The sequence below is a fragment of the Arvicanthis niloticus genome, chromosome X (assembly GCF_011762505.2).
Source record: "Arvicanthis niloticus isolate mArvNil1 chromosome X, mArvNil1.pat.X, whole genome shotgun sequence".
Classification (NCBI taxonomy): Eukaryota; Metazoa; Chordata; class Mammalia; order Rodentia; family Muridae; genus Arvicanthis; species Arvicanthis niloticus.
The window spans coordinates 103,370,639-103,395,169 of NC_047679.1; the positions used below are offsets into that span (position 1 = coordinate 103,370,639).

At 36.0% G+C, this 24,531-nt stretch overlaps 1 protein-coding gene across 1 annotated transcript in view; it reads right to left on the reverse strand.

Annotated features, from left to right (window-relative positions):
- Tenm1 (teneurin transmembrane protein 1) overlaps positions 1 to 24,531 on the reverse strand; it is a 748,830-nt gene that overhangs the window by 91,599 nt on the left and 632,700 nt on the right. Inside the window, exons 22-25 of the mRNA XM_034485178.2 lie at positions 23,667 to 23,810; positions 17,364 to 17,613; positions 7,946 to 7,966; positions 3,343 to 3,575 (exon numbers count right to left, since the gene is read on the reverse strand). Of these exons, the coding sequence (XP_034341069.1) occupies positions 3,343 to 3,575; positions 7,946 to 7,966; positions 17,364 to 17,613; positions 23,667 to 23,810 (648 nt within the window). The remainder of the gene's footprint in view (positions 1 to 3,342; positions 3,576 to 7,945; positions 7,967 to 17,363; positions 17,614 to 23,666; positions 23,811 to 24,531) is intronic.

Sequence of the window (24,531 nt, forward strand, 5' to 3'; positions counted from 1 at the left end):
TTAATGGACTGCCTTGCCAACCAATATTTACCTACCTTTCCTTGAGTAAGTAGTTAAAGACAGGTTGGAGAGTCTGCCTCAAACTGTAATATGTTGCTTGTTAAAGTCTTCAGAGAAGCAGTTGTCAGTCTTTTTAATGCTTTAACCCTTATACTACAGTCCCTCATGTTGTGGTGACCCTCAACCATAAAGTTATTTTTGTAGCTACTCCATAACTGTAATTCTGCTACTGTTTATGAATAGCAATGCAAATATCTGAATATGCAGGATATCTTATATGTGACTCCAAAGGGGTTACAACCCACAGGTTGACAACTGCTGTCTTAGAGCAAGCTTTCTTTCTTAACCTAATAATGGTACTTCTCAGATGTACATTTCCATTTTCTTTATGACCTTCTATGTAAGGGGAAAAAAAATCAAACATGTACTTAAAGCATTCCATTAAATAGTTGCTGTCTTTCAAAGAAGTGGGAAGAAGGAGCTGTGTAAAGCAAAACTACAAACAAATTACACTTTCTTGAGAGACATAGAATTTGGGGGAAAACTGCAAAGATGAAATTACCAATTAGTCCTACTCTCTTTCTTAATTTGCACACTATAATTTAATAACTTCTTGCATGAATGTTCCTTCTATAGAAGTCTATGAAATTGCCCTGTAGCATTTTGTATAATAAGATTTTCATATCTGATTGCTTGACACAGGCGAATACTGTCTAAGTTCAGTGTGGAGATAGGAGCTACAGCTAGGCACTTGAATGTTCTGACCAGTCTGTGAAAGGTGACTGATGTGTGTGTACAGAGGTCCCACAATTTGTGTGAGCTTGATAACCAGTATCAGGGTATCAAACACCATTTCCATAGTTTAAGGGGATGAAGTACATACCTAAATAGTATAAATTGTAACTTGCATTTCTTTAAGAAATCAAATTCACCTGTTGGATCTGGACAAATGTTGAAAACATAAATTTCAGGAACATTATGTAAAAGTTGTTCAGATGAGTTCAAACTGTCTGTTTGAGCCTGATGTTCTCAGGGCTGCTTTGAAAGTGTATCAGATTATGGTAAGGGGCACTTTTGTAAAGCATGACAAGTAAATCAAGATGAAAGAAAGCATACTTCTAGATTTGTCAAAAAGAAAGACTAGGTTTGATATTAGCTTTAATAGATGTATAAATTTTGGCACTCTAATTACTGACACTTCAAGAGTTCATGCAAATCCTGCTCATCAGGCCTCTTATTGCTGCTTTCCAAGCAGGAAAACCTATACCGAACCAATTCTTTGCTTTATTTGGAAGAGCTGACATAGTCATTCACTATGTGGCAGGTTGAATGTGGTAGGTGAGATGAGTGGTTTTCAGACAAGCAGCAACTCAGGTGGATGTCAATTTCAGGCACAATACAAGCCTGATTCCTCCTTATTACTTATGCAGAAATCTTTATAATACCCATAAGAGTTTTAAAACTGTATAAGAGGCAAGACCCTACCTGATATATTTTTTGAAAGATGAGCTGATTATATGTTGCACCTGAGTTATTCATTTACTTTTTGAATATTTATTGTGGGGCCCACTATGTGTGTGCAATAGGAGTTGGCACAGAGAATAAGAAAAACTTTACTGTAATACTTGGGAGATCTTTCCATTCCCTTAGGGGATACCTTGCATAAGTATGAGGTATTTAATTGATCAATTATAAAATAAACACATTTGGTGCATTTTATGTCAGGCTCAGAGATGGTGGGGAGGTGGGTAAAGTCATAATACATTAGATTTACTTTCACTTTGCAAACTTCTACAGAAAAAAAAAAAAAAAAAAACTTCCATGAAGGAACTGGGAAGTAAAAGAAGGAAGAATATAATCTAGTGTTAATTAAATAGTATAGATCCTATTTAAGAAATTCAGATTTAATGGGGTGATGTTCGCCAGAAGGGCTTTATAAAAAACACTGTAATTGAAAGAACCTGGAGACTTTGAACTATCATAGTAGTTGGAGTTTAATTCCAGGATGGCAAATGTCAAATGGCTACAGAGTAACTTCTTAGTATTTGAAATAGTAAGTGGCTTTCTAACAAATTAAATATATTGGTTTCACAATATTTATTGGCATGGAAAGATATGTATAATACACCAAATGTGAAAAGCTGGTTATAGAATAACAACATATAGTACGAATCTACTCTTATAGAATTAAAACATATGCTATATATGGAAAAATTACTAGAATGTTACTGGTGATTTTCTGTACATTGCAAGTATATGCTGATTTTAATTAAAAACATTTTCCTTCCTCCTTTTGATTTTTTTCGCAACAAGGGTGTATTATGTTTAATAATTAATACTAGCTTTAAGAAATCCCATGAAATGAATACTTTTTAAAACTCACTAAAATAAATATGCACACATGCATGCATAAGAACCAAGGCGAAGGAACAGAGAATAATGTCTGAGTAATTAAACAAATGAGATAATTGACGTTATGACAGACTTAAAACTTGACCATTCACAAATTGAATAGTCTAAGGTGGAGATATTATTAAATATTATAAAATTATGAAGTTAATTGGGAGACATAGATTTGTTCATCAAATTCCAGGCATTTAGAGTAATGGTTGGGTTGGTCCTACAAGATAGGAGTGTGTTTTAAAATAAGGCTAAGCTCCCATTAACTCTTTTATCCTAGAGTTGACGAAAGTAAAAAAAAAAATCTTCAAAAGTAATGTAGATATTTTAAAGAAAGAAAAGTTCATTAATGATTGTTAAGAAAAATTAGGCATTCTGTGAGATAGCATTTCTGACAGTGGTACAGAAATGTGGGAACAAACCATATTCGATCCAATGTAAGCCACAGAGCAAAAGAGGGGACAGGCAGCTCTAGACTGGTTAACTCTAAATGCTAGACTGTGTGGAGGATCTAGAAAATATCACTTAGGACAGGTTAGGGATCCTGGGTGGTAATCCAATGGCCCCCAAGCTATATTTATTTGGTAACCAGAATCAACACATAACAATCTTTGCTAACAATTATGATCATCTAAACATGGATGCCATGCACATCATCTAAAAATTTGCCTTGAGGTACCTATATTCTGTGATAGACTTTGGAAAAGCTGTCTATAAGAGGCAGGAAGTAGAAAGAGAGAGGGGAGAGAGAGAAAGAGAGGGAGAGAGAGAAAGAGAGGGAGAGAGAGAGAGAGAGAGAGAGAGAGAGAGAGAGAGAGAGAGAGAGAGAGAACAGCATGACAATTTCCTTAAAATTCAGTGAAGTCAAATGAAATCTGTTGTTAGTCAAGGAAGGCTTGGAGTTTTGTTTACTTATTTATTTATTTATTTATTTATTTTTACCTCGAGGGCTGTTCAGTGAAGCTTCTGAGGCTTTCCCACCGTCTCCGCAGTGACTTTGGTCAAAGGGAAGGCACTGGTCACCTGTTCCTGCTACCACTTCAAAATTCTTAGAGAGATCTTTTGTTTCCACGAGAGATTTCAGTTTGTAGACTTTTCGAGTATTGGTGTCTGATAGGTAGAGCGATTCAGACATAGGGTCCATAGCCAGATAGTACTTGTGTGCAGGGCTTGTGCTAAGGAAGAGGAAAATATAAGTTACTAAAAGGAATTTGTTCCACGTGGACCCCAGGAGTCTGTCTTTTGTCACAAAATGAATAAAAATATTTTAATAGGTGAAAGAATTTATGTATCTTCCTGCTTATGTACCAAGGGTTTAGAAACATGTTTGTTTTGTTTTTCTAATAATGGGTCCTCGTGTGAGAGGATCTAATGCATCCTGCTGACCTGGAATGATGCTGACATTTCGATACTGTCCATTTGAAAGTAGAAAGAAACAGAAGAGAAAAACATCTCAGGAGATACTTTTCATAGTCTGTTATCCATTTACCAGCTTGGATGATTGCCTGTGTCACTGCCACTTCAAGCTCACTGAATTCAGCACAAACATTCATTTTTTCACTTCCATCCCCATAGCTCATAAACTCCTCTTTTAGATTTTTGGCTTTCCTCGGGGATGCTATAGTCTCTCTACATGCCTGTTGTCACTTAAAAAGTGTTTCAAGCTATAGGATTCCTGATCTTGAAGAGGCATGTCAGAGATACACTGTCAAACTTCCAAATCCCCCCTTTGAACTAATCAACACTTCTTTTTTTGTTGTTTTGATAAACACTATGAACAAAGCACATTTGGGAAAGAATGGGTTTATTACACCTTATAGGTTAGAATTCATCATTTAGGGAAGCTAAGGCAGAAGAAACTCAGGGCAGGAAACTGGAGGCAGAAACTGAATCAAAGACCATGGATGAGCGCTGCTTACTGGCTTGTTCTCCTGCTTTCTTATACAGCCCTGATGACCTGCCTTGAGGTTGACATTATCTGCATGGGCAATGGGCTGGGCCCACTCTCATCAACCAGCAATCAGAACAATGCCCTGCTCAGAATAGACAGGCTCACAGGCCTGTCTCTGGTAGAAGGAGTTTCTTAGTTGAGGTTACCTTTACCCAAATGACTCTATTTGTATCATGTTGGCAAAAACTAACCAGTGTATGCGTGTTTGTGTGTGTGTGTGTGTGTGTGTGTGTGTGTGTGTATTTACATGTTTGTGTACATAGATTTGTCTTTGTTGTCTGTTGTATCCATTTTCTCCATAGTGTCTTCATAATTATTCTGATTCCTTGCTCTCATAGAGATGTTTCAAAATTTTGGATGCAATACACTAAGCCTTTATATTTAATTATTTGTACAATGTGTAAGGAGAATACATATAAATTAAATGACTTATTTAGGTATCAGTGTTCACTGCTCTAATAAACTGTGAGAGCTAGCAGGAGAGCAACAATTTCTCATTCATTTCTAATATCTTTAGTGTTTAAAGGTCTGCTTACTACCCACTGATCTGATGCCAGAAACCGTATGTCATTATTTTCCAAATCTGTTCTATCATTTCTCACATGTATGGGACATCATGTTTTTGATGTTTCTTTCTACTTTCTTCTGTCATTACCTTTACCTTTGCTGTCATTAGTCCACATTCACATTATCTCTTACTGGAGCATTCGTGGGTGCCATTTCTATCTATGTTGGGTTCTTATTTATTAATTCAGCAAAATGCATCTTCTATGAACCTGAAAAGTGCTCAAGAAGTATGCTATGTCATGAAGACCAGCTTGTGTGTAAGATATTACATCCTATATCCTTGTGAGTAGAGTATCATATAAATTATAATTTTCATATAGGTGGTTTATTTTTTCATTTATTTAAGAAAGTTATGAATAATTTACATCACTATGGGCTCTATAGACTTTTATTTTATGCCTGCAGCAAACAAAACCTTAGTCTATTTCATGGTGTGTAAGTTGTTGCAATGGCTACCAATAAGAACTCTTTCTGTTGGATTATATGCCGCTTTGCCATGCCTCAATAAATGTTTCTCACCACCAGCACCACCATCATGTTAATAATCACTTCTGTCACTGCAAGAATGTTCTTGACTCTTATTTATTTCTCCCTTCCCTGATGCTAGAATCGGCCACTTCTGGAGGACAATGGCTCTGTTTATTTGGAAATGATACTAAAAAGCAAGACTGCATTACTGGTTCTAGGCACTGATTTTGCATGTAACTCTTTTTCTAAAAACACTGTGAACTGTTTGCAGACAAATGCCATATCCATCTCTTTGTCCTTGATGTCAAACAGTGCCTAAAAAGGTCATTGCTCATTCAGTAAGTGCTGAACAGGATCTGGACTATATGATACAAAAGTAAAAGCATGAGAGACTTCAGGCTTTGAGTACTTAGCCAATGAAAGTGGAGGTGTGAGTGCTATCAGAAGAAAGAGCTCTTCTAAGGATTGGTATTCTCTTAGTTGTGATTGCCCTCTAAGCTTATTTATGTATGTTAATAATTACAAAGTTAGCAAATGGTAACTTTAAAAACTCAGTTTACAGTTTTGTAATGGAAAAAAATCAGAACCTATTGGAGTAGTTGATTTTTTTCTACTTACCTTCTTCAAGTAAGATAATTCAGTAGTTTCCAGGGACTTCTTCAACCCTGGAACCACCATGACAGGTGCTGTAAATGCATTGTAAAGGGCACTACCATATTCCAAAAATTGATTTGGCCTCTTTACAGAAAAGCATCTCTATAGCAAAGACTTCTCAAATAGGTGGTTGAGTAAAACTTTTTACATATTTAGTTCATTTTCTCATCTTCAGAATAATATTCCTCTAACACACTTAAAGAGTTGCCTAAAGTAAAGGATGGGTTACAACCTTTCCTGGAAATAATCTTTACTACTTGGGTAGCCCCTTTTTGGAATTTCAACTGAGCCAGATTAATCATGCTTTGTTTAGGTAGGGTCCATGGGCTATTTTTCCAAGAGAAATGTTATTCGCACAAAAGTACTTTGGAATGCATTACACTCATTCATTATTGAGAATCTCCAATGTGCCTGTAAGCTAAGTTAGAATTAGTATTCACTTCAAATTTCAGCTGGGGAAACCCAGAACCATAAGGGGCTTGCCCAGGGTCACTAACCATTCTGTGCCATTACTAAGATTAGATTAGATCACAGTGAATACGTGTGCAAAATGTCAACAGAATACTCTTGATCTGAAGGTAGAAAAGACAACCAGTGTTCTACTTTTTCCTAACTGTGGAACTTGTCAGATTTTATTCAGCAAGGCTGTTCGTCAACTTTATGTACTGGCTTTTAGAAAAGGGAATAGCCCAACATATCAAATTCAAATTTGATTAATGTTATTTTCTTGACAAGAATATACCCTTCAATGATATGCAATTTCCTGCCATTTCCCAAGTAGACTTCAGCTCCACTGACAATGGTTTCTTTGTGCTTTCTGAAAACATGCAAACTCACTGCACTACGTTACTATTTGCTTTACTCCTTCATGACTAAGTGCATATCAATTTGACAGATGTGAGGATTACTTTTGTAACCTAGATGTTAGACTCACTCTGTCACATTCTGGTTAGTTTTATACTTAAGTCATGTTCTTCCAGTTAGCAGTGATCATATAATTTATACCATTTAAATCACACAAATAGTTAAATGGCCAGTTAATGCTTATAATTAATAACATTCAATAGTTTACTAGTAACCAAATTGGCAACCAATTTGCTTAAAGAACCAGCTATGCCAAAGCTGCGAGGCTGAGGTTGGGCTTGAGAATTTGGGAAGTGGCAATCCCTTAATCTGGTTCATAATCAAAACCCTACTAGTGCTATTTTGATGACAACTGGTACTTGGGAATGAGCAAATTCAATTTTTTCCTCTGAAATTTCAGAAATTTGGATCAGCAGTTGTAAAAAATGTACTGCACAAAAGAGTTGAATGGAAATCCTCATCACTAATTTCAGCCTTGTGGCCTTGTCAGTAAATGGTCAGTTTGGAGCTTTTCAATTACTTCCTTTAGTGAGAGAAAATACAACCCATTTAGTTATATCAAAGGAAAAAGATGTTATTAAAGAAAGTTATCAACTGCAAAAAAAGCAACTCTCAGTTAAAAAAGGAAGGTCATCATGGTCACTGAGTCCTAGTGTAATACAACTATATTTATGAGTCTTGGGAGAAAAACTGTTGCAACTTAAAAACATTAACTGGACTTGAACTTATGCACTAATTTGAGCTATTACCTTAGGGAAACATGATGAGACTTTGGCCTTACTTTCTCATGACATACTGAACTGTCATCTCTCATTTATCTTATTTTCTTTTCTGAGTGTTCTGTTCCTCCAGTAAATGACTACTGAATATACTGACCTTCTTTTTCTGGAATACATGTACCCAAATATAACTTCCAATGTTCAACTATTTCTTTAACCTTATTTAAGAAGCAAACGTTCCCTTTTAGCACATTTTATTTTGTTAGAGAATGGCTTCTTAAGTAAGAGGATCATTAGGCATATGCCTGTGTTATTTGCTTACCTATGTCTGGTATCTCTGTTTCTAGGGTGCACAAGGTATCCATGAGTAGCAAGTAAAAACAAAAAGAGTCATCAGTATCATTCAACAAGAGAAATCTCAGCAGAAACATCAATTCCTGACTCAGCTTGTGGCAATTAGAGAGACACCACCAGGATCATTTAGTCATTGTGAAGCTACAGTTGACTCACTCCTTCCATGGCTCTCCTTTTAAGATGGTGTCAAAGTAGTTACATGTCTTGTTTGGTTGGCAGGTAAAGTTCTAAGATAGTTAAAAAAAAGCTCCACTGTGGCCATCTGCATCAGGACCAGTGGTTCTAGCACATGTGCAATTTTCTGGGAGCTCTCTCTTGTCTCATTAAATCAGAATCCTGACACATGGAAGTAGGGATCGGGACTGTATTTTTAATAAATTCAGCCAGTAATTTTGATGCAGAGTTGAAGAACCACTGGGTTTGGACATTAAAAAGTAGCCACTGTAAAGGAATACTCTAAGTTTTAGTTTGAATAGCCTCAACTCCTTGATGGAAATGTAAAACCACTGGATCTTCCTATAAAGGCATGTATAGGACAGGCATCCCAACCTCAACTCTAGCCAGTTATCTGGCCTCAGAGATAAGGTGCAGACATCTGTGTATACAATTAATGTCAGTATCTTAAAAGGCCTCCTAAAAGTATGGGAGTTTTCTCTTCATGCTGCAATACAGACTTGCCTTGTAAGATGTGCCAATTGTTGCCACAGTGTTAGGACAATTATGGAGGTAACCAACTACTCTTTGATGGGTGTGAGACATGTTCCACAGAAAGGATTTCATGCCTGATAAAGTAAACCTGAGAAAAAGTCCACGACAATGGAGATTATAGGTCTTAGGTGGAAACCTACAGTTGTTACTTTAAATGGTTATAGCGTCCAACTGCCTTCCAAATATTTGTTTGTCTCTCCATTTTTTTCTACTCTCAACTTTGGTTAGGGAAAGATATTTCTGTGGTGGATAGTAGTTAGTACAAAGATTCATATTTGGTCGAAGTACCAAGAGTACATGATTGTGAGTAATCAGCAATGGATGAATCATTTATATTAATTTCCCCACACCGAAGGCTCAAGGAACATCACAGAAGAGTTGTCAAAGAAAGGGAGAGTTTATAGATGAGGAGAGGAGCTGTTAAGTGCAGACTTTTGACGTGATATGGCTGCTTTATACATCAACTCAGAGCCCTTGTAGTTACCTGCATAGTACCTGAACAAAATCAAGCCAGTCACACTTCCAGTGTGAATTGCAGAGGGGTCCCAGAGAGGTCCCATCTTTGGCAGAAGAACTATTTCCAGTTCATGGTTGCTGATGATAGAGCAAAAGTCACTCTACTTTGGGGACATGGTTGCTAGGGAGTTGCCCATATACCAGTATGGCAAATGGCCCCATACATATGCACATATATGAGCAGTACTATTTGGACTAAGAATTATTAATAACAACAAAAGTGGAGTATTAAGTTGGAAGAGAGTCAGGTTAGGGGCACTAGGGGAAGCTGGAGGAAAGTAATAGTAAATGAATATGACCAAAATAAATTGTATAAATGTATGAAATCTTCAAAGAATTCAAAAAGAAAAATTTCCTTTAGACCATAATAGGATGTCCTTAGCATTGAAACTGTTACATCAAAACAGCGTCAATAAAACATCATACACATCAACTATTAAAGCCTTATGTCTTCCAGCCATCTGTGTTCCAAAGGGCAACTCGGGTGGGCAAAACAGAATTGTCAGCCATAAAGAAGCATAACTTTTAGTAAGCACTTCATCTAATAGGTTCTTGGCAGAGGGTATTGCCTTGAATGTTTCTATGGGTGATGTGGTATGATGTTTCTCACATGATGGGCTCACTCTGTGTGTAGGCCTGACTTTAGGTCAAGTTTGCCTGGAAATAAAAGGCTATAATCATCTGTGAAATACAGTCATTTTAATTTTAAAATCCTTTTAAATCTGGCCCCTAGGTCACTTTGAAGACATGAAGATAATAAACCTTTTTTTTGTGAAAAACCAGGAAATATTCTTTTTTTTCTTCAAATGTCCGGGAAGAAGAAAAGATACAAAATTATTTCACTTGAAATTATCTGCTAAAATGGACTGAACTCTCTTCAAAAGCATCTTTCCGAGATGCTAGCATGGCCATAGGTCATACTCCACTGGCTCTTCTATTTGCTTGGCCCATCTCAAAAGGGTAGGTATTCTGTTGGTTGCCACAAAGGTCAACCAGTAAGGAAGCAGAGCTCTGATTAGAAATCTGGCCTCAGGCTTTTGTGTTTCTTTTCTTTGTTTCATGGACATCATTTTTGCAGTTTCTAAAAGATGATTGTTGGAGTCAGGCTCTAATCACTGGAACAAAGACAGTTTTTCTAAAGGAGTCTAGTTGTGAAAATACTGGATGGACCTCATTAAAATACCATTTCATTTCATTTTGTGGATTTCATCCACAATGGTTTGTATTTTCATGGTATAGGAGGAACTATTTGTATGTCTACAAGTATTTTGAAATCCTTAGGTGATGTCAAGGAGCAGAGGGGGAGATGGTTTGTTTCTCTCGCTGTTGCTTCTGATCCTGCCAATAATGTCATTGTGAATTTGGAAGATGTCCCATATTATGCAGAGCAGCTTCTCTCATTAACATCTCAGAGGGAGGAAGTGAAAATGATGGAATTTATTTCTAGTGTGTGACCTTGTTCTGTCTTAGAATTACTTTTAGTTAAGGATTTAGGATTGAACTACCACCAGAGTGAACCTGCTGTCTAGCTATCAATGAACTACATACTGAGCTGCCAGTGTGTGAACTCTTCACAAGTGTCAAGGCCTATCAGTGGCCTTTACTACCTGGTAACTGACAGCCTTGAATTTTGTCTTGGGTTAAAAAGAGAAAAGAGTAGTCACAACTCTTTTGAGAGCAAGACACACTCTTAATGAGAGGACCTGTGAATTAGTCCTTCATTTTTTTTTTTTTTTTTTTTTTTTTTAGTACAAATATGATAGCGAGGGTCATCTAACTGTTCCTTTTGTATTTGAAAGAAAAGTATTGGGATGTGATTTATATGTCATAAAATTTACCTTTGTAAGACATGAATTTCAGCATTTTCAAATACATTTATTTATGCAACCCTTATGATAAAGCAATTCAAAAAGAAATTCTGTACCTATTTTCTAACTATCATTTTCCCATTCATTCCTCCTCCCCTACTTTGTCCCAGGCAACCACAAGTCTTGATTTTCGTCTGTAAGTATTTGTTTATGCTGTACTTTCACAATAAGTGTAATCATACTATATTTGTACTTTTATGGCTATCTTCTTTCACTTTACATGCTGACCCATTACTTTTTTCTTTTTTAGTTCTCTCTCTCTCTCTCTCTCTCTCTCTCTCTCTCTCTCTCTCTCTCTGTGTGTGTGTGTGTGTGTGTGTGTTGAAAGATAGCAAATAGGGACCAGGCCTACTTTACATTAGGTGTGCAGACTTAGTAGTGTCAGGGGAATATGAGTGTCTTGCTTGGTGATGGCTATAACCCTCAATGCATTGTTTACTCTCTTCTCAGCTTCTTTCCTTATACCTGATCAGAAATAATAGACTTCATTCCTGAGTTCTTAGAGTTCCTAGTTCCAACAAATGTCATCTCAGACTAACTTCTCCATTGCTATGGCTCTGTTCCTGATTATTATTAGAACTTATTTGTCTTGTGTTTTAAAGCCACTGCCAGCATATGAGATTAAACTCAGGTAGGGGATAGCCATCTATTTTATCTACAGGCAGTGTTTCTGGTATTTGTAGTTCTAGTTCTGAGAACAAAATGGTGGTTTGTGGCAATATCTCAGCTATTCATAGAATTCTTCAAAGCTAAGATTCTGTTTGATCCTTTAGAAGAGTTTCTATAAGTTTCAACACCCTTCGGCAGGTTTAACTGCTTCTAAGTGGGTGCTCTTCCAAGTGTCCTCCATTTCCAATCAGTGACAGGAGTCAAGTCATATAAGTCACTTAAGAAATATTAACTAGTTACTGGAAAAGAAATAGTAAAATCTCTAGAGAAAATTTCATGTCATGTTGACATTTGTTGAGTCCAAATTGCTCAAGGTACCAAGACATATTTTCTATCCTCTTATTTTCTTTTCTCTTTCAATTTTAATGGAACAACAAAATAAATATCTTGAGAATAACTGAATTTTGAAAAAAATAGAAGTATGAGGTTTCTATAAAGTACAAATCACTTTCAGTCATGCCTTATGGTTTTTCTAATAGCATTGTAAAATTAGAAGAGATGTGAGCTAGGGTATATTGCATATTTGAATTCATACAAAATACTTGGCAGGGTGTTTCCTATTTTTACTCTTGTAATTATCCTTATTAGTTTTATAAAGGCAAAAAATGACCCTGAGGCTAACCATGATCAAAGGAGAAAAGTAGCAGTCATAATTGATGAGATATAGTTGAACTTGAGCACATTGTATGTGAAGAAGAGAAAGCTCAGAAATCAGTTAATTTTATACTTGTGAAAATATTTTCAATAGAAGAAGAAAGTTACTTCTATAATTCTTCAGATTCTAGAATTTTCTAATAAAGAGATATTTCATGATTTAAGTTGATCCTAAAGAAAAATTCTTTTTTCTATTTTTTTCTTTTTATTCTCCCTCCTCTCTCTGTCTTTCATAAATACATTTAAAGATGAAGAGGTATTTAACTTTCTGGCAATTGAAAATGATCAGGCAAATTATAAATGACAACATGTCAAGTATGTATTAGACATGATATATTCATGGATTCTGCTAATAAACATTAAATTCTCAAATCTGTGATATCAATTTTATACTAATAAGGTATGCATATATGTATTTGTGCATATATTTACATGGATACATTTTAAAACAAGCAGCAAATCCACAGGGAAATCAGGACTTAAACTTTATATCTTAAGCTTTATCTCCTCAAAGGTCTTCTGAAAATGTGATTTTTGAAACACTTGAGTTAAATGACCTTGTAAGCTTCACTTCTTTATTATTTTACTTGAGATTCTCACTAGAAGAAAGCATTAAGAATCATATTTGTAGAACAATACTACAGGAAATCAGGAATGGACTACTGTAGACTTAAGTAATAAGAAGTAATGTTTCACTTGGCAAAATTTTAACAATAAAAATATCTTTGACGGGCAGTGGTGGCACACACCTTTAATCCCAGCACTTGGGAAGTAGAGGCAGGTGGATTTCTGAGTTTGAGGCCAGCCTGGTCTACAGAGTGAGTCCCAGGACAGCCAGGGCTACACAGAAAAACCCTATCTCACCTCCCCCCCTAAAAAACAATATCTTTGAACATTTCTTTCTCATCCTGTTCAGCTCATGAGGAATGGCCATGGCAGACATGGGAGATGACTGGCAACCAATGAAATGAAGTGATTATTGAAATCAGAGAAAAGAAACCTCAGAGGAGGATGTTTTTGATTGACTGGGGTAAGGTTAGAATACTATATAGTCTTCCAATTTTTGAAATGCAAAGTGGAATCTGGAATTATTAAATATGGTCAAATATGGAATAAAATGGTTGGAAAAGTGGGGACTATGGGAGGTTTCCATTTGGGACAAATTTTATGTCCTTCCCCAAAGTCATCAAACACTGAGCCAAAATGACCCATATATGGATCTCTGTATGAGACATGAAAGCAGATGTTTGAAGTGTAAAGTGGGATTCAGTTTTACATATTAGGTGGTAGAGGACAGGGAAAATTGTATAATGTATGATCTGAAAGAGTCAAGATATAGGAGCGTTCTCTGCCCTTTCTAAAATAATGTGATCATGACATTGTTCCTCCATTCACAATTTTGAATATAACAAACATAATGACTATATCAGTCTGTATTTCCAAGAAAAAAATATTCAGTGAGATAAAATAACTAATGTGCTTCAAGTAGGATAAATTGAATTAAGTGACTTGAACACCACCACCAAAACTGGCACAAAATTAAGTTTCTATTTAAACATAGTAGAATTTAATAAAGATTCTGATTTTAAAGTTAGATAGGCCTTATTAAAATCAGCTTATTTTTTCCCAGAAAAAATGTACATCTAGGACAGTAATAACAAATATATAAAGCCACCAATGATATACAAATAATTTAATTCATACACATAGGCTGAAAATCAGTATAGATTCTAAAACGTGGTATTTTGTGAGGCCCTTAACTGTGGGAGTATATGTATCTCTGACTCTTTTGCCTGCTCTTGGGACTCTGTTCCTCCTACTGCGTTGCCTTGACCAACCTCAATTTGAGGGCATTTACCTTTTCTTATTGTATCTTGTTTTGTTCTGTTTGGCTGTCATCCCTTTGAAGCCTGCTCTTTTCTGAAGAGAAAATGGAGGGGCAGTGGATCTGGAGGAGAAGGTAGATTAGGGGGTAGGATTAGTGGGGGGAGGCAAAAATGTGGTTGAAATGTATTGTATGACAGAAGAATCTATTTTCAAAAAGGTGGTTGTTATAAGAACTACATTAGTTTCTATGTAAACATGATGGTTAATGTGTGCCGACATGAACTGGTTTGATGGTTTTGGCTATGATCAAATAGAGACTTATTTGATATTGTATATTTAGCTATCCTATTTTTATGATGGCCAATCAGAGGAGTTTTAGACTTGAGAAAGACACAAAAATCTGTGTCTTATTTTAAAGGCCCTCTTAAGCATAATTCTATGATATGGCTTCATTACAGAAATGGTTGCTGTCAGGCTGGTGGGAACATGGAGGTTAAAGGAGGGAAAATAATGACATGTTAAGATATGGGAACAATTTTGGGTGGTATATTCTAGCTATGGAGAGAGTACTTAGCTTGAAATAGATCCTCAGAGAAATCTGAGTCAGACAAAAACTGTTAAGAAATTTTGAAGGATCATATCTAAGAAAAGCCAACTAGAGTGATAGGTTAAGTAAGAAAAGCAGGGAGTGTGACTTCACATATGTTCATGCCTCTACACTTGAAAACAGATGTGTGACAATGTGTTGTTGAGTGAATACAGGAATAAAGAATGATACAGGTTTTGGACAATACTTCAAAGGAACAGAAATGAAATTTTTTATACCAATAGAAATCACTTTGTATCTAGATGTCAAGATACTTTATTTTATCCTTTAAATGAATTTATGTTGAAGGCTACAGGGTACTTTGTACTAAAATGCAAATTTGTGAATTGTGGAGAATCCTTAACTGTGAATTTCATCAACGAGAGTGAATTGTTCCACTTAGGTAAATTTATACTTAAATTTCAAAGGAAAGGAGTAAATTCAGCTTGGGCTTCTTTCTATTAATATAATTTTTGTTTTGTTTTTATATGTTTTAATAGTTTTTCGTTGTTGAAGAAGATATGTAGTTATTCTGTAGTGTAGGTGTTTTATAGGATTAACTGGGCCAGCTCAGTAAGATTAGGATTTTTACTATCTGACAGCCTAAATGTTGAATGAAATGTTGAATGAATGAAAAATAGTGTTTCTATCCATGTTTGGCATCATGTTAATAAAACACCCCTCAGATTATAAAAACCATGTAGAATGGTCCATAAACACTTTTCAAATTCAGGTATGCAGCTATCTTAGACTTCTTGTTGACTTTCTACTGATGCCCAAAGAGATATATACTCCTAGAAATGACAAATCTCTATGAGGTGTGACATTTTGAGGCCCATGACTACTTGATTAGGGTAAGGTGCTATGAATTAGTACTTCTATAGACTTTCTGGATGTTCTTTGTCTTTACATAGTCTTAACTTCACGGTCTATTTTTTATTAGCCGAGGGATTTAGCAGCTTTCTTTCATATGACAGCATTTGCAATTATAATTAAGAAATGTATTAAAACTCAAGTGAATTAATGTGGAAAATGGATGGTGGCTTGGGACTACATTGCCCATACTAGGTGTGAAATAATAACTCAGTTTGAGAAAAGGGAGGCAAATTCCAAGGCAAGAATTGAAATGTAAAAACTTTCAAGGAATATCCAAACAAATTCAAACTTTCATCACAGTGAACATAGTGGTGAGTGAAAAGGATGTGAAGCATCTAAATAGTCTTGGGTACCTATACTTTCTTTATACTTTGTTGTCTCCATCAGTTATTGTTTTTGACACCACTGAAGTGATGCCTGAAGCAAAACTTGTTGTATGGAATAATTAAAAAAGTGATATTAAAATCCTTTGGAATATAGAGAAATTTTAGCCTTAATTTCGAGAGTCATGTGTCTTGGATAAATCTGCTATAACAGATTAGAAGGAAAGCTCTGCTAATTTCCTCAGGAGCGAAGCTGTAGTCTTAATCCCTAATGGAATAGGAATGGATGCTTTCTCTTTTGTGAACTCCAAAGGACATATAGTTTGTCTTACAGCCACAGAAAGGGAAGAAGTAAGCTGATTAAGCCTTGGTTGATTTAGTTGTAATTATTTATGCAATTTCAGCATATAGCAGAACAAAAAGGTATAAATTCTTTACAAAAGGTATTAACATTCTTTGTACTTTCAAGAACATACTTAGAACAGAGGAAGGAAACCTAAAGATGGATGCTTTAATCATCATTGAGTTGTACTTTCAAAGGTAGAAGATGTCTCCTTCCTTCCCTGTGATGCCATAAGAAAACAGACTTCAATGTTCTTCTTTATTAAATGACTTCAAAAGCCTGAAAAACCCTTTTAAATCTGGCGGGACTGCTGCTAGCAACAATGGAACAGGTAACTTTTATTAGCTTGACTGTGGCCAGCACTAAGGAACTTATGCCAGTGCTTACAAGTATGAAAATCCATGGAACAGGGGAGGCCATAAAGACAGGGAGGCCTCACATTCAGGGATGACAATATTTCCTGGCTCTTCAAATCACCGATGAAATATTCTTTCAAGTAGGTGAAGTGGGCCTGTGACCATTACTCCTCTTCCTCTATGTTTTGAAACATATGTTTTAAATTATAGATTTATTATTTAAAACAGTCTTTGAATTTAAGTATATTTGGGGTTTTTTATTGGAATAGAATTACATCACTTCCCTCTTTTCTTTCTCCCCTCCAGCCCTTTCTTGCATCCTGCCCTGGAATTATTCTTATATTTCCTTCCATTCTTAAGCTGATAACCTCTTTCTTTTTTGTTATTACTGTTACATGTATATGCATATAAATGTATGCATGTACATGCACACATATATACAAATACAATTTTCTGCATCCACTTTTTTATTTGTGTATATACGGATTCAGAGCTAAACACTTCTCGGTGGACAACAAATAGAGAAATTAAACCAAAACAACTAAGTGCTTTTGTTGACTATAACTTGTCTCTTCGCATGATATTATTCTGGCATATATATATATATATATATATATATATATATATATGAATGAAATACCGAGATTAGAAGAAACTTACCTTAATTCCAAAATGCTAACAGAATTTCCTGAAGGAAATATTCGCCTTACAAAATTGAAGTCACCAACATACACACTACCATCAGGACCAGAAGCTAAGGCGACAGGAGCAAAGAGTTTGTTGTTGTGGGCTGGACCATTGCAGTTAGTGCAGGCTACACTCCTTTGGTGTCCGTTGCCCATTATGGTAGCTATGACTGGGGGTTGCTGGGAAATGAACATATTTTCCCCATTTCCTTTATGAATGATTCCTAGACACAATTAAAAAGAGGAACAAAAAAATTAGAAAAGTATTTGCCAAACAAATATCTTGCCAAAAGTTAAGTTCTCTTTCAGAATTCAAAACAGGAAGGAGCTTTAGCCTTATGGCAGAATCTGAGAGTGAATCGCATTACTATTAATTTTATTTAAATGTATAACTATAACAAATAGTAGTATAGCACTTTGCCTTAGTTTGTCTTTCTGTGAAGTGGGGGAAATGCAAAGACTCTCTTTAATATTGACTCCAAAGTCTATAGTAAAGTATTTGATAATTAACTTTTAATGTCCCCCATTTACTCAGCTCTGTGGGTTCTCTGTGACTATGTTTTCATTTCTGGTTGGCTCTCTTGATGCCTCACACTCATTTGCCTGACTCCAAATTATCCTCAGTATGCAATTTGCTCTGAAAAAGTTGACTCTCCATTCATTTTAATATTAACCTTAGTAAAACACCATCAGGATGGCAAGGTGCTTTTCTGAGAAGAGAAATCCTACTGCTGCCCTGCACTTCAAAGTGGTACTAAAGAGGCTTGAATTTTCTACACTATTGCCAATACTAGAGATACCAACTTATGAAAATGTTTCTCAATAATTCGGTTTAGGTAATTACTCATGACTTTGATTCCCATCAAAGTTAACTGAAACTTTCTTCTGTCTGGAGTCTTTATCTAGCACACACTTTCTTATTAGACCTCTTGCCTTGGAAGTGCTACAGTTACCTCAAACTGAAAAGGGGTTGGCACTGAGATCATTACATTTTTCATATCTCCTACCAAACTCCTCCTTTCCTCTCTCTCTAAAAAACCATTCAATGTGTATTGTCACTGGTACATAGTTACTTAATTTGGAAATCTGGTCATCATGATGATTCTTCATTTCATTTCTTTCTCTAAGCCTCACTAATCAGTAATTCCCATTGAGAGTACCTCCTTAAATATATTTAACATTTTCCCCTGTTCCTACTATTATTGTCTTAGTTAAGTTATTCTGATCTCTAGTCATACCCATCTGCAAACAATTGTCCAGACTCCTGGCACAGAGATTATTAAAACCTTACAATACGTACATATCCACCATGGAATAAAGAGTGCATTCATTATTGATAAAGGATACAAATTTTGTGTTGGTTGGCCTTCCTATATTTTGTGAGATATTTTTCTCTCTCATTACACTTTCATCTGTATCCCCATATCTGACCATAACAAAAAAGTATAGTTGCTTTCACACTCCTTTTTCTGCTATGATTTTTGTATGCATTATTGTCCCATATCCTGAATTCTCTGTTCATTTTGTCCGAGGGAACTAACATCAAAACTCAGTTCATGTCTTCCCTAATACTCCACCCAGGCAGAATTGGTCACTCTCCTCTGTGTGTGACCGTGCTTTTCTTTCCATAGCTCTATTGTAATACTCATCACTCTGTATTTCTCATCACACACATTTCCCCCACTTCTCTATGTTCCCCATTGTAATATGAATGAACTCCTTGAAGGCACACTGTCTGTCTTACTCTTTCTATATTTTTACTTCCAATCCCCATGGGCAAGTTTTATAAGTATTCAGTAAATGCTGAAAATAGGCTGTGAGTCTCTTGTAGTTTCCTTTTTCAAATCTCAATGATTTTGCAAACCTGCTGTGCCTGGGCAGCAAATCCAAGCAATGTATACTGCTGTGCTAAATATCACAAGTCAGTCCAGAATGAGCCAGGGCAGGTGAAACATCCATGTTGCGAGAAAGCATGCAATGTGTCAGACTGAAGTAACTGACAACAAATGAATGGATACAGTTATACTGTATGCCCTTATTTTTTCCTCTCTTGTTCCTTCCTATCTGTATCCCTACACTATCTGTTATTCTCCCTAAATGCTTCCTGAAATGTCTTCTTCAGTTCTCTTCCAACTTTCAGCTCTGCATAAGAAACTATTGATCATTCTGAGATAGGAACATTGCTGGTAAAAATAAATAAGAACATAAAATATGCATGTCAAGGCACCAATATATTCCTATAAAGGGACTTCCAGGAACTAGAAATTCCATCCATCATATGGCCTTTGGATTTCAAATTTAAATATGTTTATATTCCCTTCCAGGGTGACTCCAGCTAGCTTTTCAGCCTATGATTTACAAGAGTAGCTATAAGTTTCCGTTGCAACAAACTGATCTTTTAGTATAAAACTGTGGGATAACTTTATGGTCACTACCTACTTATTAAACTGCTAATAACTTTATTAGTCAGTAAGGACATTTCTGATGATTTAGAATAATTAATTCAGTATGATTAATAGGACCAAATTTCATTTCTCTCCCCAAACCATTTAAGTGTAGTGTGATCAATATTTCAATTTTAATAAAATGGGAGGAAGTAAAGGAAACTGTAATGGCAGTTGCATAACATCATTGAAAAGAAATCACCTGATGATTATTAGCTGAATATCTGACCAATGAGAGAGTATGATACATTTGTTAGTAATTGAGGAAACCACTGTTTAGCATGTCAGTACTTCAGCAATTCACAATAGGGTGTACTATTCAAAAATCTTTCCAATTATTGGCTTGGAAGTATGCGATTTGCTATTAACATCTATTTTCACAGGTAGATCTCCATTTTTTATATCAATATAATGGTATAGTTAACAACTGCCCTCAAAATGACATGTTATTACCAGGCTCCTGGCAATTTAAAAACTAAAGATGGCTATTCTAACCCATTCCTCTAAGCCTGCAATCCCACAACTCCCCTTTTCTATTAGAAAGCCCAGTACTCCATCAAAAAAGAAGAATGATTAAAGGAAATAAAACATAAGGCAATGTCCTTTCTGATTACATCTCTACAATTGATGTCTTGCTTTCACGCAAGGTACTAAAGTGCCCATGGACTGAAATTACCATTTCTGTTTAAAGCTGAAGCAATCAAAACAAAAATGGGCAAACCCCTTTTGTATTGCCCTGGAAAAATAGATCATTTTGAAGGGTGTTTTTGTTGTTTCAAGAATCTGTTTAACCTTCCATTACACAGAACCAGGCCATATCATCTAGCAACAATGATTTAACACCAATTCTTCTGCAAAAGGTTGCTGTGAAAATATTTTGTTTATGTTTCTGGAAATTTTGATCAATTACTGCTGCTTCTTTTCTAGTTTATTCTGCAACGCATGCTTGTTTTGAAATGGGACAACACAAGTTATTTATATGAAGGCCAACTTCTTTGGGATTGGATGTCTTAGTCGACAATGAAATATCACTGAACATGATATCATTTCTCCTCCAAGTTTTCCCTTTCTCTGCTACAGAAAGAGCTAAGTTTGCACTATAATAAAGCACATTTTAAAAACATTCTACTCCTACCTTTCTGCTACCTTGCTCAAAAGTTCTTCTGAAGCTTATAAACAAGTTTAAAAATAAAATTCCCATTGGAAGCTAGTGGGTGATGCTTTATGCTGATTTCAAAGGAGAAACCATTTTTCAGACTAATGGCCAACAAGGGACATGGTACGTATTTCTCTAACTACTTGACTGAGAGGGTATAAAACAAAGTGGGAGATATGCCAGTGTGATCAATGGCACTTTACTTTTTCCCAGTAAAACCAATTGTTGACAAACTACTGGACTATCTGGGAGGCTAAAGAAATTTGTTATTTCTGATAGATAATAATGTACAATTAGTATTGTGTATTGTTCTAATATTTTTGACAGTTAACTCCTAGGAAACACTAGAGGATGTTAAAAACTATGGCTAATCTCTGAAATGAATAATAATTTTAAAGAATTAAAAGGAATGAATATATATTCTATACAATCATCAAGGGGTGTATTTGGGGGTAGCATTGTTGAAAGCCATGGATTTCTAGTGGTTTTGTCATGATAAAAGCAGAAACTGTCTATGTGCATCAGGTTGAATGTTCTCAATCATTTCTGCACAAGCAGTGGTTAATTGTCAGGTGATATAATTGTGGTCCCTGAAATGACAAATGGTCTAAGTACAGTGCCTATTGGAAACTACCCACCACATAATGATTGGGGAGCCAGAGAAAAACTGAGAATAGAATGGCAGCAGACATCCAATCTAATTATAGGTGTCTTTTTAACCAGCAAGAGGAAATTGGAGGAAGATAGATTCTTGTTTCTAATCTACTATCTGTCTCATATAAAAAAAGTCTGGGTTCCTAAATAGTTAGGCTTTTGCGTGAGAGAAGCAGAGTGGCAGAATTTGGAAAGACATTGTTCCTGCTTTAATCAGTCAGAAAAGATCATCTGACCTAAGGGGGAAGAGCGTTGCTTTCTAAATCAGTGTTCCATGTTCTGAACCTCGATCTCTTGCATTTATCTTGCTTCTAAAGCTGCCTTGTGGGTGGGATTTTGACTTCAGAAACACCCTAAGACAGGCATTTGTATGTAAGGTCAAGCTCAAAGGCACTGACAGAGCTGGCTTCAGTTCTATTTCCTGACAAGTGGGACCAGTTCTTGGTGAGAAACACAATGCTTCCACAAAAGAGATGGTCAGTGTATAAATGTCCTTTGGAGGAGAGGGGAGAAATTATCCAAAATAGTAAGGGTTCCTTCTCATTAAAAATGATTAGAGGTAGAAACAGAAAGCAGATTTAGTGAGCCTGCTGGTAATGCAAAAGATATTTTTGTTGTGATAAAATATTCTGTATGTCAGTTTTGGTGATCACAGCACAAGTAGAAATTGACTAAGAATCATTTAAGTGTGCACTTAAAGCGGGTAAGTTTTATGATGTATAAATTATACTTCAATAAAGCAGTTCAAAATTCTCAGAAGTAACTTCATATTTAATTACCTAAGAAGTAATTATAGGTGAATTAGGAATGTAAGCAATGTATGGTTCCCAAAGCCAGCTTTCTGAATGGCTCCCCTCTGTTTCAACATCAATGTGAAGCAAATGATAAGAAGATACAGGACTGGGAGCACGCAGCTGGGGGATGGTTCCACTGAGGTCATTTCCCACTTTGTGTTTAATGTCAATGACAGGCGTTTGAAAGAGACAATCCGTATACGCCAATAAAAGTGAGTGGGAAAGAAATGGCTGCTTAAAATGTCAAACTCTTTCAAATCAAAACAAAAAAAAAACCCCTAATAATTTAACAAGTGGCATCTGCCCTTTCGTTTTTGTACTCTGAAAACTGTGCTCTCCTTTTGACAACTGAAAAAAAAGCTGACATTTTATGTCTATACTTGAAGCTTTGCTGTAATTTTTTTTGAAATGGAACTTAGCATCTTTCTTCAAGGGGAAGAGAGAGGTATACTGGTGACATACAGTAAAGGATTTGTTTACCTGGGTCTCACACAGGGACTAGGATAGGACTTGCCATTCTATTGGTGGAACAAATCTGGTTACATTTGCTCATCAAAATTTCTATGTAGCTGTTTTTCACTACATGTACAAACGAAGTAAGATCATGGGCACAATCATAAAATGCAGCTCTTGGCCTCTCAAAATAACTCATATTTGTCCCATAAATGCAGGGAGAATAGAAGGGTGGCTGAACTAAAGACATACTTATTTTTGCCTTCTGAAGTATATGTACTAGTACAGGTTCCTGTAGAAACTGCCTGTTTAAAGAGAGAGCAATGTTACTTTTCATTTTTTTTTTTTTGTGGTGAAAAGTTACAAGTAGGGGTGTTTGTAGGAAATCTGGACAGAAATTCTAAGGACCAGTTTCCAAGTGGAGGGGGAGAGCATGCCGAGGAGCTTGAGTGGAGCTGTCATGACCAGTGTAGAAAAATCAGTGTGAACTTGGATACATGTGATCCTTTCTCATGATTGATTTCCTTATTTACTCAAGGCTTCAATCACAAACTAAGGAAATGGGATAACAGATGAGAGTGTTCTGATCTTGAAGCACTAAAACAAACTTAACATTTATGTATAGCACCCACAAGCAAATGTATTAATTTGGACATCTCTAAGTGGCATCATCATAGGTGATTTTTCTCTTACACTTGACCCAATTTTCAACAACAAATGAGTACTAAACAGGATTAGGAGACTAGTATTAACACAAGTTTTAAAATTAATCTCACCACTTTGAGGATTAAAAATATGATGCTTGTTCAAGGACCAGCCTCCTAGGTTAGATGCATCCATCTCAAAGCCCTGCAAAACGACTGTCCTTTGTTCCCAGAGAATAAATTCAGGGCACATCTCATATTCATATCCCACAGACACTGCAAAAGAAGAGTTAATAGCATATTAGAAAATTGTAAAATATTTGGTTCATGTTCACATTGGTTGATAATTCTGTGATTGTTGTATCAGCTAATGATTTCTGATTTGGGGTGAAATTAATAGCAATACCGTTCCCCTGGCATAGTATGGAACTGTGCTTAGAATGGCATTGGCTCTCTGAGAATTTCATGTACAGGGCATAATTCCTTAGTACTTTTACAAAGGTACAGGTGAAGGCTTGTTTTTCACTTTTGTACATTGCAAAATGCATTCAGGAAATGGACTTTGGAGTACCGAACCACTTATACAAGACTTGAATACATATGACACTAATAAAATTGACTTAGTCCATTCATATATTTTCTGTACTAACAGCCTTTACTTTACTGAGAGGCCTGAGTTTGCTTGGAGTGCTGCAACTGTAAATCCTACTTTGTGTGGATTATGCTTTCACTTCTGCATATAGAGTACCAATGGGATATCACCCAAGCATTTGGCTTCAACTCCTATGAAGCACAGATGTTGTGCATTAAATGTGGAACTCTAGTATGCCTCTAAAATGGGAAGTACAGAATGTTGTATCTTAGATGTCTTTGCCCTACTGAAATATGTATAGCCCAACCATACCAAGTTGTAGCCATTTTCTCAGTTGGTGAACCTGCTTACCTGTCGGAACCCCAGATTTCTGCCTTCTGAATTTCAAAATGCTTTCTAGCACCT